Source organism: Mauremys reevesii, linkage group 11 (genome assembly GCF_016161935.1).
Source record: "Mauremys reevesii isolate NIE-2019 linkage group 11, ASM1616193v1, whole genome shotgun sequence".
NCBI classification, from domain to species: Eukaryota; Metazoa; Chordata; order Testudines; family Geoemydidae; genus Mauremys; species Mauremys reevesii.
Genome location: NC_052633.1, coordinates 69,177,494 through 69,194,570, shown reverse-complemented (window position 1 = coordinate 69,194,570; position 17,077 = coordinate 69,177,494). Strand labels below are relative to the sequence as shown.

Below are 17,077 nucleotides of genomic sequence, written 5' to 3'. Positions count from 1 at the left end.
CGCAGACGGCCTCCAAGCCTCCTGCACTGGGACCGCTCACCCAGCCACCGCCGGCACCCCCGGCACCGACTGTGGTGGTGCACAAACCGTGCATAGTACCATCGACTCCGGCACCACAAGAGCCGTTGAGTCCGGTACCGCCCTGCTCCCCGGTGTAAACCGTGGTCGAGCTGCCTCTCCCGTCGACGCCCGAAACTTTCTCGACGGCGAGACAGCTGATAGAGCTCACAGAGCCACCGTGTCTCCAGACCCCGGCAACGCCGGTGCAGGCTGTGAAGTCAGTGGGCAAACTGGCCATCATGAGACCTCCTTCCCCTGACAGATGGGATAGAAGGCATTCCAGGTCCCGATCCCGGAGACGTTTGCCTTCTCGCCGATCCAGATCCCGGCACCAGTCACAATCCCGGTACCGTTCTCCATCTCGGCGCCGGTCGCAGTCCCGGTACCGCTCCACATCGCGGTACCGGTCGCACTCCCGGAGACGGTCCCGGTCACCCGACCGTCGGTACCGACGAAGGTCCGGATCCCGGCACCGCTCGCGGTACCGGTCATCTCGCAGCCGCTCCCACCGACGTCAGTTGAGATCTCGGTCGACCTCCCGGCACCGGCACGGTCGATGGTCCCGTTCTTGCTCCCGGCACTGCGACGACCGGCACCGTTCCCCGGCACCGTCCAGGGACAGATCGACGGCACAGTCCCACAGTGCCTCTGCCCCCCCATGGCCTTCGTGCCAGCCTTCAGTCTCCTCCCAAGCGGGCAGTGTGGGCGATCTATGCGCCGACCCCGAAAGGCAGGACCACGGCCCCCAACAATGGGGCTTCTGGACCCCCTGGGCCTATCACAAGGCTCAAGGGGTCCCCTTCACTCAGCGGCCCAGGACTTCCGACCACAGGGCGCCGGAAGCCACGGTCAGCGGACCTCCTCCATCACCGTTGGTGGAGGATCCACCGCCACCTCTAGTGAGAGAACATCCCACAGACGCGGAGGCCTCGCAGCGCATGGACGAGCCCCCACCGGAAGCCCTGACCCAGGGCCTGTCATCGTCTTCCTCACCAGATGAGGCGGTGGCGGGGGCATCGGCATCAGGCCCTCCACCGATTGACCTGCAGGCCCACCAGGACCTGCTTCAACGGGTGGCCCAGAACATTAACCTCCCTGTCGAGGAGGTTGCTGAGGACGATGACCCGGTGACCAGCATAATTGGAGCTGAGGCCCCGCTGCGGGTGGCCTTGCCCTTCATTCGGACCATACAAAGAAATGCCAATACGGTGTGGCAGTCACCGGCTTCCATCCCTCCCACCGCTCGAGGGGTGGAAAGGAAATACTCAGTTCCACCCAACGGGTATGAGTATTTATACACGCACCCAGCTCCGGACTCCTTGGTAGTGCAGTCCGTTAATGACCGGGAGCGGCATGGGCAACCAGCTCCAGCGCCAAAATCAAAAGAAGCGCGAAGGATGAATCTGTTGGGCCGGAAGGTCTATTCGGCCGGTGGCCTCCAGCTAAGGATTGCCAATCAACTGGCTCTCCTCGGTTGCTACACTTACGATACCTTGGTGTCACTCTCAAAGTTTACGGAGCTGGTACAAACAGACTCCCGACCTGAATTCTCAGCCCTTATTGAAGAGGGCAAGAAAGCCTCCCGGTCATCCCTCCAGGCCTCTCTGGACTCGGCAGACTCAGGAGCCAGAACTCTGGCCTCGGGAGTGACCATGAGGAGAATCTCCTGGCTGCAGGCCTCCACCTTGCCGCCCGAGGTCCAGCACACTATTCAGGACCTACCATTCAACACCAAGGGCCTCTTATCTGAGAAAACGGACTCGAGGCTTCAGACTCTCAAAGATGGCCGACTCGACAACCGCACCTTGGGCATGCACACGCCGGCTACCCAGCGGAGGTCCTTCCGGCAGCAGCCGCACCGCCAGTTTAATCAGGTCAGGCCACGGCCTGATAATAGGCGCAAAGGCAGGGTGAACCGCCGTAGACCGTCGGGCAACCGGGGTAATCAGTCCCAAGCGCCCTCCAAGCCCCCTCAGGGGCCTAAGCAAGCCTTTTGATGGGATGCCCGAGGACAGCCCATCAGTGTATTCACCGGATCCTTCCCCGTTATTTTTCGACCGTCTTTCCCACTTCCTCCCAGCGTGGTCCCAGATAACAACACACAACTGGGTACCTCGCACGGTGGAGTATGGTTACCGCCTTCAGTTTGTTTCGCCCCGTCCCTCTTCAGGGACCCCTCTCACGAGCAATTCCTCAACAACATTCACTACCAGTTTACGGTGCTACCCTTCGGCCTCTCCACCGCGCCGAGGGTCTTCACCAAGTGCATGGCAGTGGTTGCCGCAGCCCTCCGCCATCGTCGCATACATGTGTACCCATATCTCGACGACTGGCTACCTCGCAGATAACAACACACAACTGGGTACCTCGCACGGTGGAGTATGGTTACCGCCTTCAGTTTGTTTCGCCCCGTCCCTCTTCAGGGACCCCTCTCACGAGCAATTCCTCTTGTTTTCACGGACAACACGACGGCAATGTTTTACGTCAACAGACAGGGCGGGGCTCGCTCCTCCCTGCTTTGCACGGAAGTGATGCTCCTTTGGGACTTCTGCATAACCCACTCTATTCACCTGGTAGCGTCGTTTCTTCCAGGAGTGCAGAACACGCTGGCCGACCATCTCAGCAGGTCATTCCTCTCCTCTATGGCACGAGACTCCGTTGAGTTTGGGTGCCATAGAGGAGGTGCCGAACGGCATGCGAGGCAGGGGATTTTATTCCCGATATTTCCTAATCCCCAAGGCGAAGGGAGGTCTACGACCTATTCTAGATCTCCGAGAGCTCAACAGATACCTACTCAAGCTCAAGTTTCGCATGGTAACCCTGGGGACCATTATTCCTTCCCTGGATCCGGGAGACTGGTTTGCCGCCCTCGACATGAAGGACGCGTATTTCCATATCGCGATTTACCCTCCTCATCGATGCTACCTGCGTTTTGTCGTCAACAACATTCACTACCAGTTTACGGTGCTACCCTTCAGCCTCTCCACCGCGCCGAGGGTCTTCACCAAGTGCATGGCAGTGGTTGCCGCAGCCCTCCGCCATCGTCGCATACATGTGTACCCATATCTCGACGACTGGCTGGTCCGCGGACCATCCCGCCAACTGGTAGCGAGTCAACTGGCCGAGATCCTAGCCCTGTTTCAGTGCCTAGGACTTATGATAAATGCCGAGAAATCCGCTTTAGCTCCATCACAGAGGGTGGAGTTCATCGGAGCGGTCCTGGATTCCAATTTGGCCAGGGCCTGCCTCCCTCGACCTCGGCACCAGACTATGGTTTCCTTCGTCCGGGACCTACAATCCTTTCCCACAACAATGGTGCGGTCCTGCCTCCGACTCCTGGGCCACATGGCGTCATGCACGTTCGTGACCATGTACGCGAGGCTGCGTCTTCGCACATTTCAAACTTGGCTTGCGTCGGTGTACCGCCCGCACCGCGACTCCATAGACACGGTAGTCACAGTCACGAAACCGACCCTCGATTCGCTCAACTGGTGGCTGGACCCAGAGGTCGTGTGTGCCGGAGTCCCATTCCGCCCTCCTCGCCCGTCGGTCACCCTGACCACGGATGCCTCGGCATTAGGGTGGGGGGCACACTTCGGCGACCTACACACCCAGGGTCTCTGGTCGCCCCGAGAGCTCTCCCTCCATATCAATGTCAGGGAGCTGCGGGCGATCCGCTTGGCGTGTCAAACCTTCCATGCCCATCTCCAAGGGCGCTGTGTGGCTGTTTTCACGGACAACACGACGGCAATGTTTTACGTCAACAGACAGGGCGGGGCTCGCTCCTCCCTGCTTTGCACGGAAGTGATGCTCCTTTGGGACTTCTGCATAACCCACTCTATTCACCTGGTAGCGTCGTTTCTTCCAGGAGTGCAGAACACGCTGGCCGACCATCTCAGCAGGTCATTCCTCTCCCACGAGTGGTCCCTTCATCCCGATGTGGTGCACACAGTTTTCCAAAGGTGGGGGTTTCCCCAGATAGACCTGTTTGCCTCCAAAGAGAACAGGACATGCCACCAGTTCTGCTCTTACCAGGGTCACTCCCACGGCTCCCTATCGGACGCATTCCTGCACCCCTGGACGGGTCACCTGTTATATGCTTTCCCTCCGTTTCCCCTCGTGCACCGCGTGCTACTCAATCTCCGGAGGGACAGGGCCTGCCTCATACTCATCGCTCCGGCCTGGCTGAGACAGCACTGGTACACCCTGCTGCTCGAGCTCTCCGTATGGGATCCCATTCCCCTCCCATTATGGCCAGACCTGATAACGCAGGACTTCGGCAGGCTCCGCCACCCGGACCTGCAGTCCCTCCATCTTACAGCTTGGTGCCTACGTGGCTGACCCGCGCGGAGCGTGATTGTTCGGCTGCGGTGCAGCAAGTCCTGATGGAAAACAGGAAGCCTTCCACTCGCTCAACCTACCTCGCGAAATGGAAGCGTTTCGCACTCTGGTGCGATCAGAGAGGCCTTAATCCTTTCGTGGTCCCTATTCCTAGAATCCTGGACTACCTCTGGTCCCTTAAGGAGCAAGGACTCGCGGTCTCCTCTTTGAAAGTACACCTAGCGGCCATGTCCGCCTTTCGACTGGCCGTAGGAGAACGGTCCATCTTTTCCAATCAGATGGTTTCCCGCTTCCTTAAGGGTCTAGATCGCCTGTACTCGCCGATACGGCGTCCTACCCCGTCCTGGGATTTGAACCTAGTTCTAGCCAAGCTTATGGGAGCCCCCTTCGAGCCCTGGGCCACGTGTTCCCTTCTCTATCTGTCATGGAAAACGGCTTTTCTCGTCGCTATAACTTCAGCGAGACGAGTTTCCGAGCTTCGTGCCCTAACAGCTGGTCCACCATATACCATCTTCCATGGAGACAAGGTGCAGTTTCGGCCACACCTGGCCTTCCTCCCTAAGGTGGTGTCGGCCTTCCATTTGAACCAGGACATTTTCCTCCCGGTCTTTTTCCCGAAGCCGCACGCCTCAAGTCATGAACAACAGCTTCACACCCTTGACGTCCGCAGGGCCCTCGCATTTTACATAGAGCGAACGAAACCCTTCCGGTGTTCACCCCAGCTATTCGTAGCGGTTGCTGATCGCATGAAAGGCAAGCCGGTCTCCTCTCCGAGGATTTCCTCCTGGGTAACATCATGTATCCGGACATGTTACGAGCTTGCTCGTGTGCCAGCTAGCCGCCTCACCGCTCACTCTACGAGAGCGCAAGCCTCGTCTGCCGCCTTCCTGGCCCATGTCCCCATCCAGGACATCTGTAGAGCGGCCACCTGGTCTTCTGTCCACACCTTCGCTTCCCACTACGCGTTGGTGCAACAATCTAGAGACGATGCAGCCTTCGGCTCAGCAGTCTTACACTCTGCCACGTCTCACTCCGACCCCACCGCCTAGGTAAGGCTTGGGAATCACCTAACTGGAATGCATAGGAGCAATCACTCGAAGAAGAAAAGACGGTTACTCACCGTTGTAACTGTTGTTCTTCGAGATGTGTTGCTCCTATCCATTCCAGACCCGCCCTCCTTCCCCACTGTCGGAGTAGCCGGCAAGAAGGAACTGAGGAGCGGACGGGTCGGCTGGGGTATATATCTAGCGCTATAGCAGCACCACATCAGGGGGCGCCCAGCCGACCCGCCGGAGTTGCTAGGGTAAAAATCTTCTGAAGAGCCGTGCACGCGGCGCGTGCACACCTAACTGGAATGGATAGGAGCAACACATCTCGAAGAACAACAGTTACAACGGTGAGTAACCGTCTTTTTAGTATTTGCAAATCAAATGTGGTTTTAAGAAGCTAATGTACAAAGTGTGTGAAGTTTTTTCATGTGGGCTTGGATTTTAAATCATCTTGCTGTTAAAAGTACAAAATATGAGTATTGTCAGATTCTTAATTGTGCTAATTTGTTCAAAACTGAATTAGGTTTATTTTTAAGGTTTAATTTATAGGCGGTCGAAGATGTAAATTAATTGTTTTTCTCCTTGGGAAAAATATAAAATGATGTATATTTGTTTTAGAAATAGATTACTAGGTGTGTATGAGATTTATAAAGCAATCTCCAACATATTGATCAAGTGGATTAAAAGAGTAGGTAAACTGTTTAAAAGAAACAATACACTGAACAAGAATACTCTAGCTTAATCAATCTTTGAATGTTCATGATTCTTTTTTAAAAATACACTGTACACAACATATATATTTGCATATATATATGCTGTAGAAATCGTATCCACAAAATCAATCCCTTCAGATAACAAAAATGTCAGATTTTTTGTAACTCTCAACTTTTAGCCACTTGTTCAGTTTACTTGGAGTCCTAAGAATTTTCAGATAAAATTTTCTCGCTCCACCATTTTATTTTTGTATCCAGATCCCAAGAGACTCCTATAGATGGACAACCTCCTGCACTACCACCCAAACAATCTAAAAAGAACAGTTGGAACCAAATTCATTATTCACACTCCCAGCAAGAACTGGATAACCATATTAATGAAACATTTGATGTTCCCGCATCGCCTGAAAAATCCACAGTAAGCTGATGGGTCAAGTTTGTTGATCTTATTTTTCCTCTGGATGATCGTTCTGCTTTTGTAGAAATAACTACTGATAAATTTTTTATGCATGCATTACATTGCAGCAATTTCTACACACACACACACACACACACACACACACACACACACAATCTCACCAATCAGATCTGTTCACTGCTCCCCCCCCAACTAATCTTTCCATTTTTTCAATATTCCCGTGTCAGTTTCACCAAGCTACATTATTGGAATGGCATACAAAGACATTTTAGGGGCATCTTTTATCCCTGTGACACTTTCTTAGTTTTCCTGTACTTGCAGATGTTTCTAACCAACCTCCCATTTTGGCAGTGAATTTGTCCATAGGTTTAAAAGAAGGCAGATATGTAAATACTACATAAAAAGTATTGGCAATCTCACACTTTCAAAAATCATGCATCAGAACCCCCAAAATTAAGATTTAAAAAAGAATAAATTTGGGTTATTTTCTTTTTGGATTTTGAGCTTTTGAGGGGTTCATTTAGGTCACATTTTCAAAATTGTATCTGCAACTTTGAGGGCTAGAAAAATATTTTTATAAATGGAAGCATGATTCTTGAGTTGGAGCTTTAAGTAAAACACCAGATATTGTGTACTCACAATAAAATAGTGAGAGTTGACAACACTGCATTTATTTCATTTAAATTAAACCATGAAATAAAACTTCTAGCCATTTGTTTCTATATTTATGCTAACCTAAGTTGTGTTAAAATGTCGTTCTGCTCTGAAAAATGACTATGTAAAAGTATCTTCCACTGTTGTATGCAGTGTTCTTGTAGCCATCTCGGTCCCAGGATATTAGGGTATGTCTTAATAACAAAGCAAAGCCCACTGTTGGCTCTTGGCAGCCAACTTGGGCTCTGGCTCTGCCGCTGTTTCATTGCTGCATAGACTTCTAGGTTCAGGCTAGAGCTGACCTGAAAAAGAGCTGTATGTAAGCTCAAAAGCTTGTCTCTCTCAGCAACAGAAGTTGGACCATAAAAGATACCTGCCTTGTCTTTGTAAAAATAACACCCTCTTACCAGATCTCTTCCTGGTGTGTATTCTGTCATGTTTAGTTGAGTCAAGTGACAAAAATATCTTTCAACTGTTTTTTACTCCCATTAGCCCAGTAAAGAAAATGCAGTTGTGGGAGAATGAGCTGCATTGTATTCCGTGAACATAATGTTTCTTAAGCTCCAATGAGGTAATCTGTGCATACCCAGTAAAGGCAATGAGACTGCACAGGTGTAATTGAAGGTCTAATTGGGTGTGCTGAGCCCTTAAATCTGAATGTCATGGGAGAGGGAAAAAACCGAGTTTAACTCTCAAAGTACAAGTTATGTTTGCAGGGCTTGCAGTTACACAAAGCATAGTTAGCCTAACTTGCACTGTTTCTTATCCCAAACCTTCCTCTCTCCAGCACTATAAGTATTTTCTGGAATCAAGGGCTTTCTACTATGTAGTCGTGTCAGTGATAGGGTAGAGGAGGATGTTTCTTTTGAAGGTTTGAATTCATCAAACTGGATCCTCCAGGTGAACTTACACTTCTTTCCAGCCCCTACAACCACACACTGCAGAGTTCTTTTGCAAGTTTAACTTTTCAGGATTCAAATAGTCCAATGTGGTGAGAAGCGGGTGTGTTTTTAAAAAGTTGAATACCAGTCCCTTTAACTTGAAGTATCACTGTTTAATATTTAACACTTTACATCCTCCTCTAAGTGCTGTGCAAAACAATGACTAATCCACCTCTCATCCTTGTGAGGTAGGATAAGTATGAGGGGCTAGTTCAAGCAAATTCAAAGCCATTGAAATAGCACCTTGTTGAAAGGCACAAGATTCAGGTCTATAGCTTCCACAGATGGCTGTGCCATGCCACCAGCATCAGTGCTGTTCTGAAAGAGCTGAATGAGGCATAGGAAATATGTATAATTGCGTTTGTATGTGGGAAGAGGTATGAGGAGCAGTGGATGGCAATTTCCTGATAGGAGTTTGTGAGGTGGAGGGACAGGACTTGTGATGTTGCCTCAATCAAATAAATGATGTGGGAGGGTGGCGGGGGGATTATAATCACCGAGCTCTGTCAGGATAGGGCACTTCATATTCCTCTCCACATAGCCCTGGAGCATGAGTAGTAAACCTCACATTAGTATTTCAAACTGTTCCTGGAGAGGTGAGTTGTAGGGCCATGAGCTCCCTGCAAAACTTGCCCCCATATTAAACCCAAGTTGTAGCCAGTGCAAACTAAGACACACAGGTTATGTGACCTGCCCAAGCTATATAACAATACATTTTTACTTCAGTCAAGCAAATTTGTAATCTATCCACTTGATACTGCTGTAACTGTTATATTTAAATGACTTGTAATTTTATTAGTCAATTTATGATTTGGGTAGTTCCCTATTTTGCCAGCTCGCTTCCAGGAGAACACATTTACAGATTAGCTGTGCACAGCAACTCGGAGTGCATGACCCCCACATCAAACTAGGGTGAGAGAAACAATTTGCATGGTTACTGCTGCTTTCTCAGGGCCCAATAGCAATTATTGGACATTTGATGAGGACATTTGAACAGGTGTGGTATTAGAGTAATCTTTCTTTAAAGCCTGCATTAGCTGAAAACATATTACATGTAATGTTATATACTTCCTTTTTGTTTAGCCCAATGGTGGTGTTCCCCATGACAATCTTGTTTTGATCAGAATGAAACCAGATGAAAATGGAAGATTTGGCTTCAATGTAAAGGTAATGAAAAATGGATGTCTATTCCTATTTTTAAAGATTGTTCAGTGACACTCATGATTTGTGACCTGTTGACTTGTTTTTAAAGGGAGGATATGACCAGAAGATGCCTGTAATAGTGTCCAGGGTAGCTCCAGGAACACCAGTAAGTTGTCAGAAAAACTTGAAAGTGGTGGTGTTTAATTAGATGTGTGCAGTGTTGTTCTAGCCATGTAGGTCCCAGGATATTAGAGAGACAAGATGGGTGAGGTGTAATATCTTTTATTGGACCAACTTCTATTGGTAAGAGAGAGAAGCTCATCTCTCTTTCACCAGCAGAAATTGGTCCAATAAAAGATATTACCTCACCTACCTTATCTCTCTAATTAGATGTATGTGATCATAATTATTGTAAGTCCTTTCCTTTGTGTTTTCTTTTTCCTTGAGGGAAAATGTTCTGGCCACACTTTGCTAGGAATAAAATTGCTCTAACATATTACTTTTAGGGTAGTAGTCCCCATACCTTGTTGACAGCTTGTTCCTTAACTGCCTCACATAATAAATGAAATTAGTGGTCAATTAAATGTTGGAACTAAATATATTTAAAACATAATGTTAAAAATACTTCTTTGCTAATTAAAGGAGGACAGTGGAATGAAAATAAACTGCAGACAGGATATAGTCTCCCCAATATCACTTACATGCTCTTCTACAAATTCCTGCATTAAATAAAAGTAAACTGCTTACATTGCTATCTGTAAGTTTGTTTGTTTGTTTCTTTCTTTCTTTCTTTCTTGAAAGTTAAAGTTCATAGTTTAGTGTGGTGCATGCTTTAATAATAAAAATGAATATTTTCTCAATACAATGAAGTTTCATCACTGCAAATGGTTACAATGTTATAATAGCTGTTTCTTGACTCTTGATATATAATGCCCCGCTCACCCTAAAAACATTGTTATTTAGCATAAATTTTTAGTTTAAACATTAATGGGATTTTGTCACAAATTGTGTTGAGACAAATTTGTATGCTGTTAAAAATTGCAAATCCCTTTTGTTTTTACTGACACATGCAGTTGTGAGTAATGTCAAGATTTAGATTGAACCAGGTCTGATTCTGTGGGTGGTGTTTCTGGTGTTCAGTGAGCACTATTAGTGTCTTCAAACTAGACACAATATTGTGGCAGTTGATTGCCAGAAATAATGACCTGGTATTCAGCCTTTGTGATGCCAGCTCTGTGTTGTGCACCTGTCAGAAATTAATAGAATAAAACACACATTTGCTTACATTAAAACATCAAAGTAGCTTTGATCTAAATAAAATCATTAAAATGTATATGTTGACATCTTATATTAGATTGTTCTCATCCCAGTTAATTATTTTTTTCCTAATTTATTTTCTATATAACAAATTGGTTTGTTTCTATTGCAGTTAATTTTGGATGAATGGATTAAACATCTAGCAATGCTGTGGTGATGATAAATGGGGAATGCACTACCCTTTCCTCTCAGCAACCATGGTTAAATTGTAACAAATAGTATTTTCACTTGCTGGTTCTTTTTGCCCAGATTACCTGGATTTGGTGCATTTCCTTTGCTGCCCCCCTCCCCCCATCTTCTTTTTGTTGCCTTGAATGTAATATTAGAAGCTTGCTGCTCTTAGATTTGTGAAATTGAATTGGTCAAGGTTTTGCCATGCTGCTGCCCTTCTTTCTGAGATTTCTGAGCTTGTCCTGCATCCCCAGTGTTAATGCAGAATATAATTCAAACACTGGAGATCTTATCCAAGCATTCAACTTCAGCATACATACAAGGAGTAGGGAGTAACAGCATCAGAAAGGCATGTTGAAATGACAGACTCCTCCTGGTGTTCATATGAATGGCACTGTCTGCTGTGTTACGTAACGCTTTATATATCATTTGATCCAATGTGGCAACTATATAAATGAGTCTGGCAGAATCCACATTCCTGAACACAGTTATGCTGTTTCTTATGTTGCTATTTTAAAGTAACAAAATACAAAAGCTTTGTTTTTAGAGTGCTCTGTGTTTGTAAACTTAAATTTGTTTCGTGTTGCAGGCTGACCTCTGTGTCCCTCGTTTGAATGAAGGGGACCAGGTTGTATTGATAAATGGCAGGGATATAGCGGAACATACCCATGATCAAGTTGTCATGTTTATTAAAGAGAGCTGTGAGAGGCACTCAGGGGAACTTGTGCTCCTAGTACGACCCAATGGTGAGTGATTTCTATGTAACACAACAAATCTTCCCTCTCCTTCTCCCTAGCCTTCACATTGTGTCCTGGGTTAAGGATGCTAATACTCTTTACAAAAAGGTGCTCTCCCTTAGAAAAAGTACATAAGATTACAACAAGAAGGCAGCATTTCAGTCATATACAAATACAGATAAATACCTTGTACTGCAAGCATTCATACCTGTAATAGTAAGTGTTCAAAACAAATTTTAAATACCCTAAATAGGGATATGAAAAATAATTGGGTATTCTTAGCAAGAGGGCTTGACATAAATTTTATTCCTGAATCACATTAGGTACAAATTGGCCAGATGACTGTACAAATTGATTGTAGTATGGAGGATAGTCCATCGCAAAATGGCAAGTTTGGGTGTCATTAGAAATTGTCACATAGATATGATAGTATTCAAGGACTTAAAATATATCTTCAAAGCAATTGAGAATTATTGGTAACATTTTTACTGGAGGCATCTTTATAAAAGAAAATGCTTTAAAAAACCAAGCTTATACAATATGTTCATGGCATTTATATTGTTGGAATGTTGTCAATAGTCAGCTGCTGGGTGTTTAATTCTGCTCCACTATCCAATCACAATAAAGAGCCATGTAGCAGAAAAATATACTGAGAAATAATTGGAATGGTTGAAATCACTCCACTAGATTACCTCAACCAATTGACACATGATTCTGGCTTCTTTTATTTAACCGTGTTACTTCCCATTCTATGTATTTAAGCCATTTCATTGTTTTTGTATATTTTCTTCCTCTGTCATAGTCATATACAATTAAATTCTGCTAAATTGGTTTACGGATTTACCAAGTTAATACCCCTTTGTGTGTTGTTTATAGTTGTGGTTGAAATAAAAAGCCTTAAAATGCAGAATTAAAAAGTAGCCATAATTTCCTCATTCACATTTTTACAGTGTTCTACTTTATGGGCAAACTTTTCATACGCTTGTGTGCTAGCTATAGTATATACTTCACTGTGAATATTTGAATACTTATTTGTTTATAGGCAGTACTTTTACACAGTGTGTTCACAGAATTATAGTGGGGCCTACGAATGTCATTCTAGCCAGTGGTCTGCCAGTATTAGCTTAATTAATTCCCTGCAAAGTAAAACGCAAAACAAAAAAGATAAACAGGTACTACGGTGACTTGAGGGATGTGATGTGGAAATTGGGGAGGCCAAAGAGGAGAAAGTTACAGTAAACAAGGCAAGATATGATTAGGGCTAGGGAGCAGGGTTTTAGCAGTATTGATTATGTGAAAATCCATTTCTTACTCGACAATAAAGTAAATAACAATGCAGTTTTAGGGTGGAGCATAATGGTTTCAACACTGAATTTTTTGTTGATATGGATTAAAGTCTGACTCTTAATGGTACTCTACCACAGATTTTTCTGTAGAAGCAATACTAAATTGCCATTTTTCTTATTTAAAAGATGAGCATTCACTGTTACAGCCAAAGAACATGCTAGGTTAGAGCCTCCCTCAACCTTCCTACCTTTATTTATTGTAGCTGTCTATGATGTGGTGGAAGAGAAGCTGGAGAGTGAGCCTGACTTCCAGTACATCCCTGAGAAATCCCTGGATGGTGTCCATCAGGATGATAATGCTCTGCGGGAATCTATGATTCAACTAGCAGAGGGGCTTATCACTGGAACTATTCTGGCTCAGTTTGATGTAAGTAATGTACCACCTGTAACTGTATGCACATACCAATCTCTTTCTGGGTAATAATTAGCTTCAACAGAACAAATTTGAATGATATTAGACTGAGTTTAGAATCTGTCAGCAAGGCAATTGGCTCATCTGCTGTAAAGAAAGAACAGCCAAACATCAATTAACATCTGTGTTGAAACACTACAGGTTAAAATAGTCACCATAGAATAAACATTAACTATCTAGTACAATCTAAATGTTTTTAATACACTGTAAAGCTATTTATAACTGGAACTCTCAAGTTTTTGTAATGATAATGATCTTATGCTTATGTAACATCTTTCATATCCACGAATGCCTAAAGGGTGTAGGAAGCTTTACCCAAGTCCCAGTGTTCATTTTACCCACTTCTGGATGACAACCTAAATTAAAACAGGAAGTGAAGAATACCATAAACAATTTAAATGGCAGGGAAGATTTTAGATGAAATTTAAGTATTCGGACAAAGTACTGGGAAATACAACTCTAGTTTTAGGAAAATGCAATAGAATTTTTTTATACGTAGTTGATTTTTATTATTTATTTTGAAGAGAGTAGTGCAGTTCCCCTTAATACCATGCTTGTACATTGGCTCATTGCTGACACTCAGAGAAAAATACCATCTTCTGAATCAACACAGCCACTTTTTCAACATCCAGGTGTTCTTTGGTGGTATCCTATCAAAATACAGACACAGCTCACCCCAGCTTAGTTTCTGAAATTAGGTAATATGGCTGCAGGACTAGATAATCTATTACATTACTAAAGTAACTAGACAAATGGAGATACCCCTTTTAATATCAATATGGTATATATTTTATAGACATGATCCTGTTCTATGGACTGTGTTTAAATTGGATTGGAATCTCTTTAGGACAGCTTTGTGCTCAATAAATTATATAGAGCACTTTTCATAGCTGTTGAAATTTTTTACTACTTGGTATCTATAGTAATTCCCTGGAAGCTTGAAATCTGTTTCCTTGCCAAACTCTTTCCTCCATCATATGCTTATATAATGATTAGTTATCATGGGGTTGCTCATTTGGCTATCATATATATTACTGGTACTTATTTTTAAAAAATAAGCATTCATTTTGTACTAAATGATACAAAAAATGCATGCATTTTGCAAATAGTTCTAAAAAGGAAAGAAGTTAAACCAGATTTTTGGCTTACCAATCTCGCGTTCCTTTAAACTGAAAATGAAGACTAAAGCAATGCCTTATTAAGCCTATTGAATTAAAACTAAGATTACTGAAAATTGGTTGACTTAGGTCACTCATTTTATGTAGAACTATTAAAACTAATGCTTTGAGGAAATAATTTTCCATTTCAAATCATATTTGTTTTGCATGATATACAGTAATGATTTGATCTTTTCTTTTAATTTCATGCAGGAACTTAAATAAAATAGCTTTTGATGCCATTGTGATCATATCCAAACTCACTTTTCAGATCTTTTGCTTCTTGTTCAGTCATAAATAGAGGCAGAATTAGAACTACTATTGTTGTTCTACTGAGGCTAAACTTACCCCTGGAGTAAATGAGAGTCACTCCATTGACTTTGGAGGAATTGTACCTGCCTAAACTCAATGGTGAATGAGGGCATGGTACAGTGAAATAATAAAATATATTAAAATAATTATACTGATGGATGTGGTTCATGCAATTCAGTGTTAGCAGAGTATTAGGTGTAAATAAACTATGGTTCAAAAATAACTCAACAGGAGTTCCTCACACAATATTATAGCTTATCAACTTGTGCCTCTTAAACAGACTATATGTGAAGCATTAAAGTGATGTGGAGGAAAAAACTCCTTAATATTTTAAAGTAATGATCATTATAATGTAAGCAGTCATAAAAATAGATTGTCTTGCTATCCATTTTTGTTGTAGTTATATCTCAGATGTATCATTGGAAATGAGGAATATAACCAAGTAAGGATTAAAAAGCAGGAGCCAAATGAAAAAAAGAAAAATCCTGTTTCCATGCTTATGTTCTGATTGAAATACATTAGCTAAAGAGAAATACAGAACATATCTTCCAAAGTTTCTCTTACAATGATTTGTATTTTGATGCAAACTAAATAAAATAGACATGAATAAACATAAATACATAAAAAGAAAAATTAAGAAAAAAGAATAGAAGTAGCATTATGCATACTTCATGAAAATAAACAGCTATGTCACATTGCCTAGCTTAAATTGTAAGATCATCATGGCAGGGACTGTTGATTCTCCCTGTAATGTGCCATCCAAATCTATGATGAGATATACACTTGTTAATCATCCAAACGGAATTTGTATTAACGTGTTTTTCATTTTACCCTGAGTCTTCAGGAAGTATATATTGTTATCCATGTAATATCCCATGCACTGTGGGGCTCTTCGCTATATTTCTTTGAATTGAGAAGTGTGCTGGTTCAGTTAGGGGCAGCAACTCACAGCCTCTCCACATAGGTGCCTATGTACCAGAATACAGCAGAACTCCTGCAGAGGGAATGCTTGCACACACACACCCCATTTACTGGGAGACTAAGATTCATTGCAGCACTGTGTAGGAGTGCAGGAGGATGATGGTGGCAGGCTCGAGGCATAGCAGTAGCATAGCCAGTAAGGTCTACTCACAGTATGTATCTGCCAGCCCAAAACACTGTGTTAAGATGCAGTGGACTGTGTCTGCTGTTCCCACAGTACCCAATAGTATTGGCCATTGTCCAGATGCATGCCTGCTACAACAGTTTACGAATCAGTTTCTCAGCCTATGCCTTGTGAGCTCATAGTCCAGCTGCTTGAATGATCTTGTAAAAGAACAAAATTAATATTGCATCGTGCTTGTGAATAGAAAATGTCCTAGCTAGCAAGTCCTATGTTGTGTCTGTTACTATCTGACTATCTTTATTCTCTTTTAGCAACTGTATAGGAAGAAGCCTGGAATGACAATGTCTTGTGCCAAATTACCTCAAAATATTTCCAAAAATAGATACAGAGACATTTCGCCTTGTAAGTGTGTGTAGGTGTATGTATATGGTTTTAAGTTAAAATACTGTCTTTATTTTTACTTGGTAGAGAAATAACATGTTCTTTAAATATTTTTTCAGATGATGCTACACGGGTCATTTTGAAGAGTAATGATGACTACATCAATGCAAATTATATAAATGTGAGTTGAATTTTATGTCATTCATACTGTAAGTACATTGTAGCAGCATTCTGGAGAAGAACAATTGATTTATAATTTTACAGCAGAAAATGTAAAAATAAGATAATTCACTCTTTTTGAAAATGTTTCTCAGATCTAATGTAGATTAGAGTGGATGGGAAATATTTTCACCAGTTGGCTTAAATGTTAGTAGGTTTGTTTATCTAAAAGGCAGTAGTTGATAATTTCCTACTAACTCTCAATCAAATTGAGAGATTTTATGTGCAGCAACAAGAGCCTGAATTTTATTTCAGATGGGGTCATTGTTGGGAGAAAGTAGCTATCTAGAGTTAAAACTGGCGCAAAGTAACCCAATGCACATTGTTGTTTCAGTGTTCAAGACTAGCAAAATTTAGCTTAGTAGGTCTTTGTCTTGTAGCCAGTAATAACAAAGTACAGCTAACTTTTCACTTCAGGAATACAAAGGAAAGATATTTGATTCCAGGATTAGTATATAAATTATCATATATTGTAAACAGTGGATGTAATGTGTATACATCTACAAAAATTATTTTGACACTGAACTGTCACGTTTTTTCGTATGCCTTCATTGTGACCTGTGGTATTTGACAGCTCAGGTATTTGGCAACTAAAGTCTGT

At 43.5% G+C, this 17,077-nt stretch overlaps 1 protein-coding gene across 7 annotated transcripts in view; it reads left to right on the top strand.

Annotated features, from left to right (window-relative positions):
- PTPN4 (protein tyrosine phosphatase non-receptor type 4) overlaps window positions 1-17,077 on the top strand; it is a 302,113-nt gene that overhangs the window by 155,588 nt on the left and 129,448 nt on the right. For all 7 annotated transcript variants that reach the window (XR_005586213.1, XR_005586214.1, XM_039494797.1 and 4 more), the window contains 7 exons: window positions 6,422-6,581; window positions 9,260-9,343; window positions 9,429-9,485; window positions 11,397-11,553; window positions 13,094-13,257; window positions 16,188-16,278; window positions 16,377-16,438. Coding sequence is in view for 5 of the 7 variants with exons in the window: in XM_039494797.1 (XP_039350731.1) it covers window positions 6,422-6,581; window positions 9,260-9,343; window positions 9,429-9,485; window positions 11,397-11,553; window positions 13,094-13,257; window positions 16,188-16,278; window positions 16,377-16,438 (775 nt within the window). In the remaining 2 variants the exon portion in view is untranslated. The remainder of the gene's footprint in view (window positions 1-6,421; window positions 6,582-9,259; window positions 9,344-9,428; window positions 9,486-11,396; window positions 11,554-13,093; window positions 13,258-16,187; window positions 16,279-16,376; window positions 16,439-17,077) is intronic.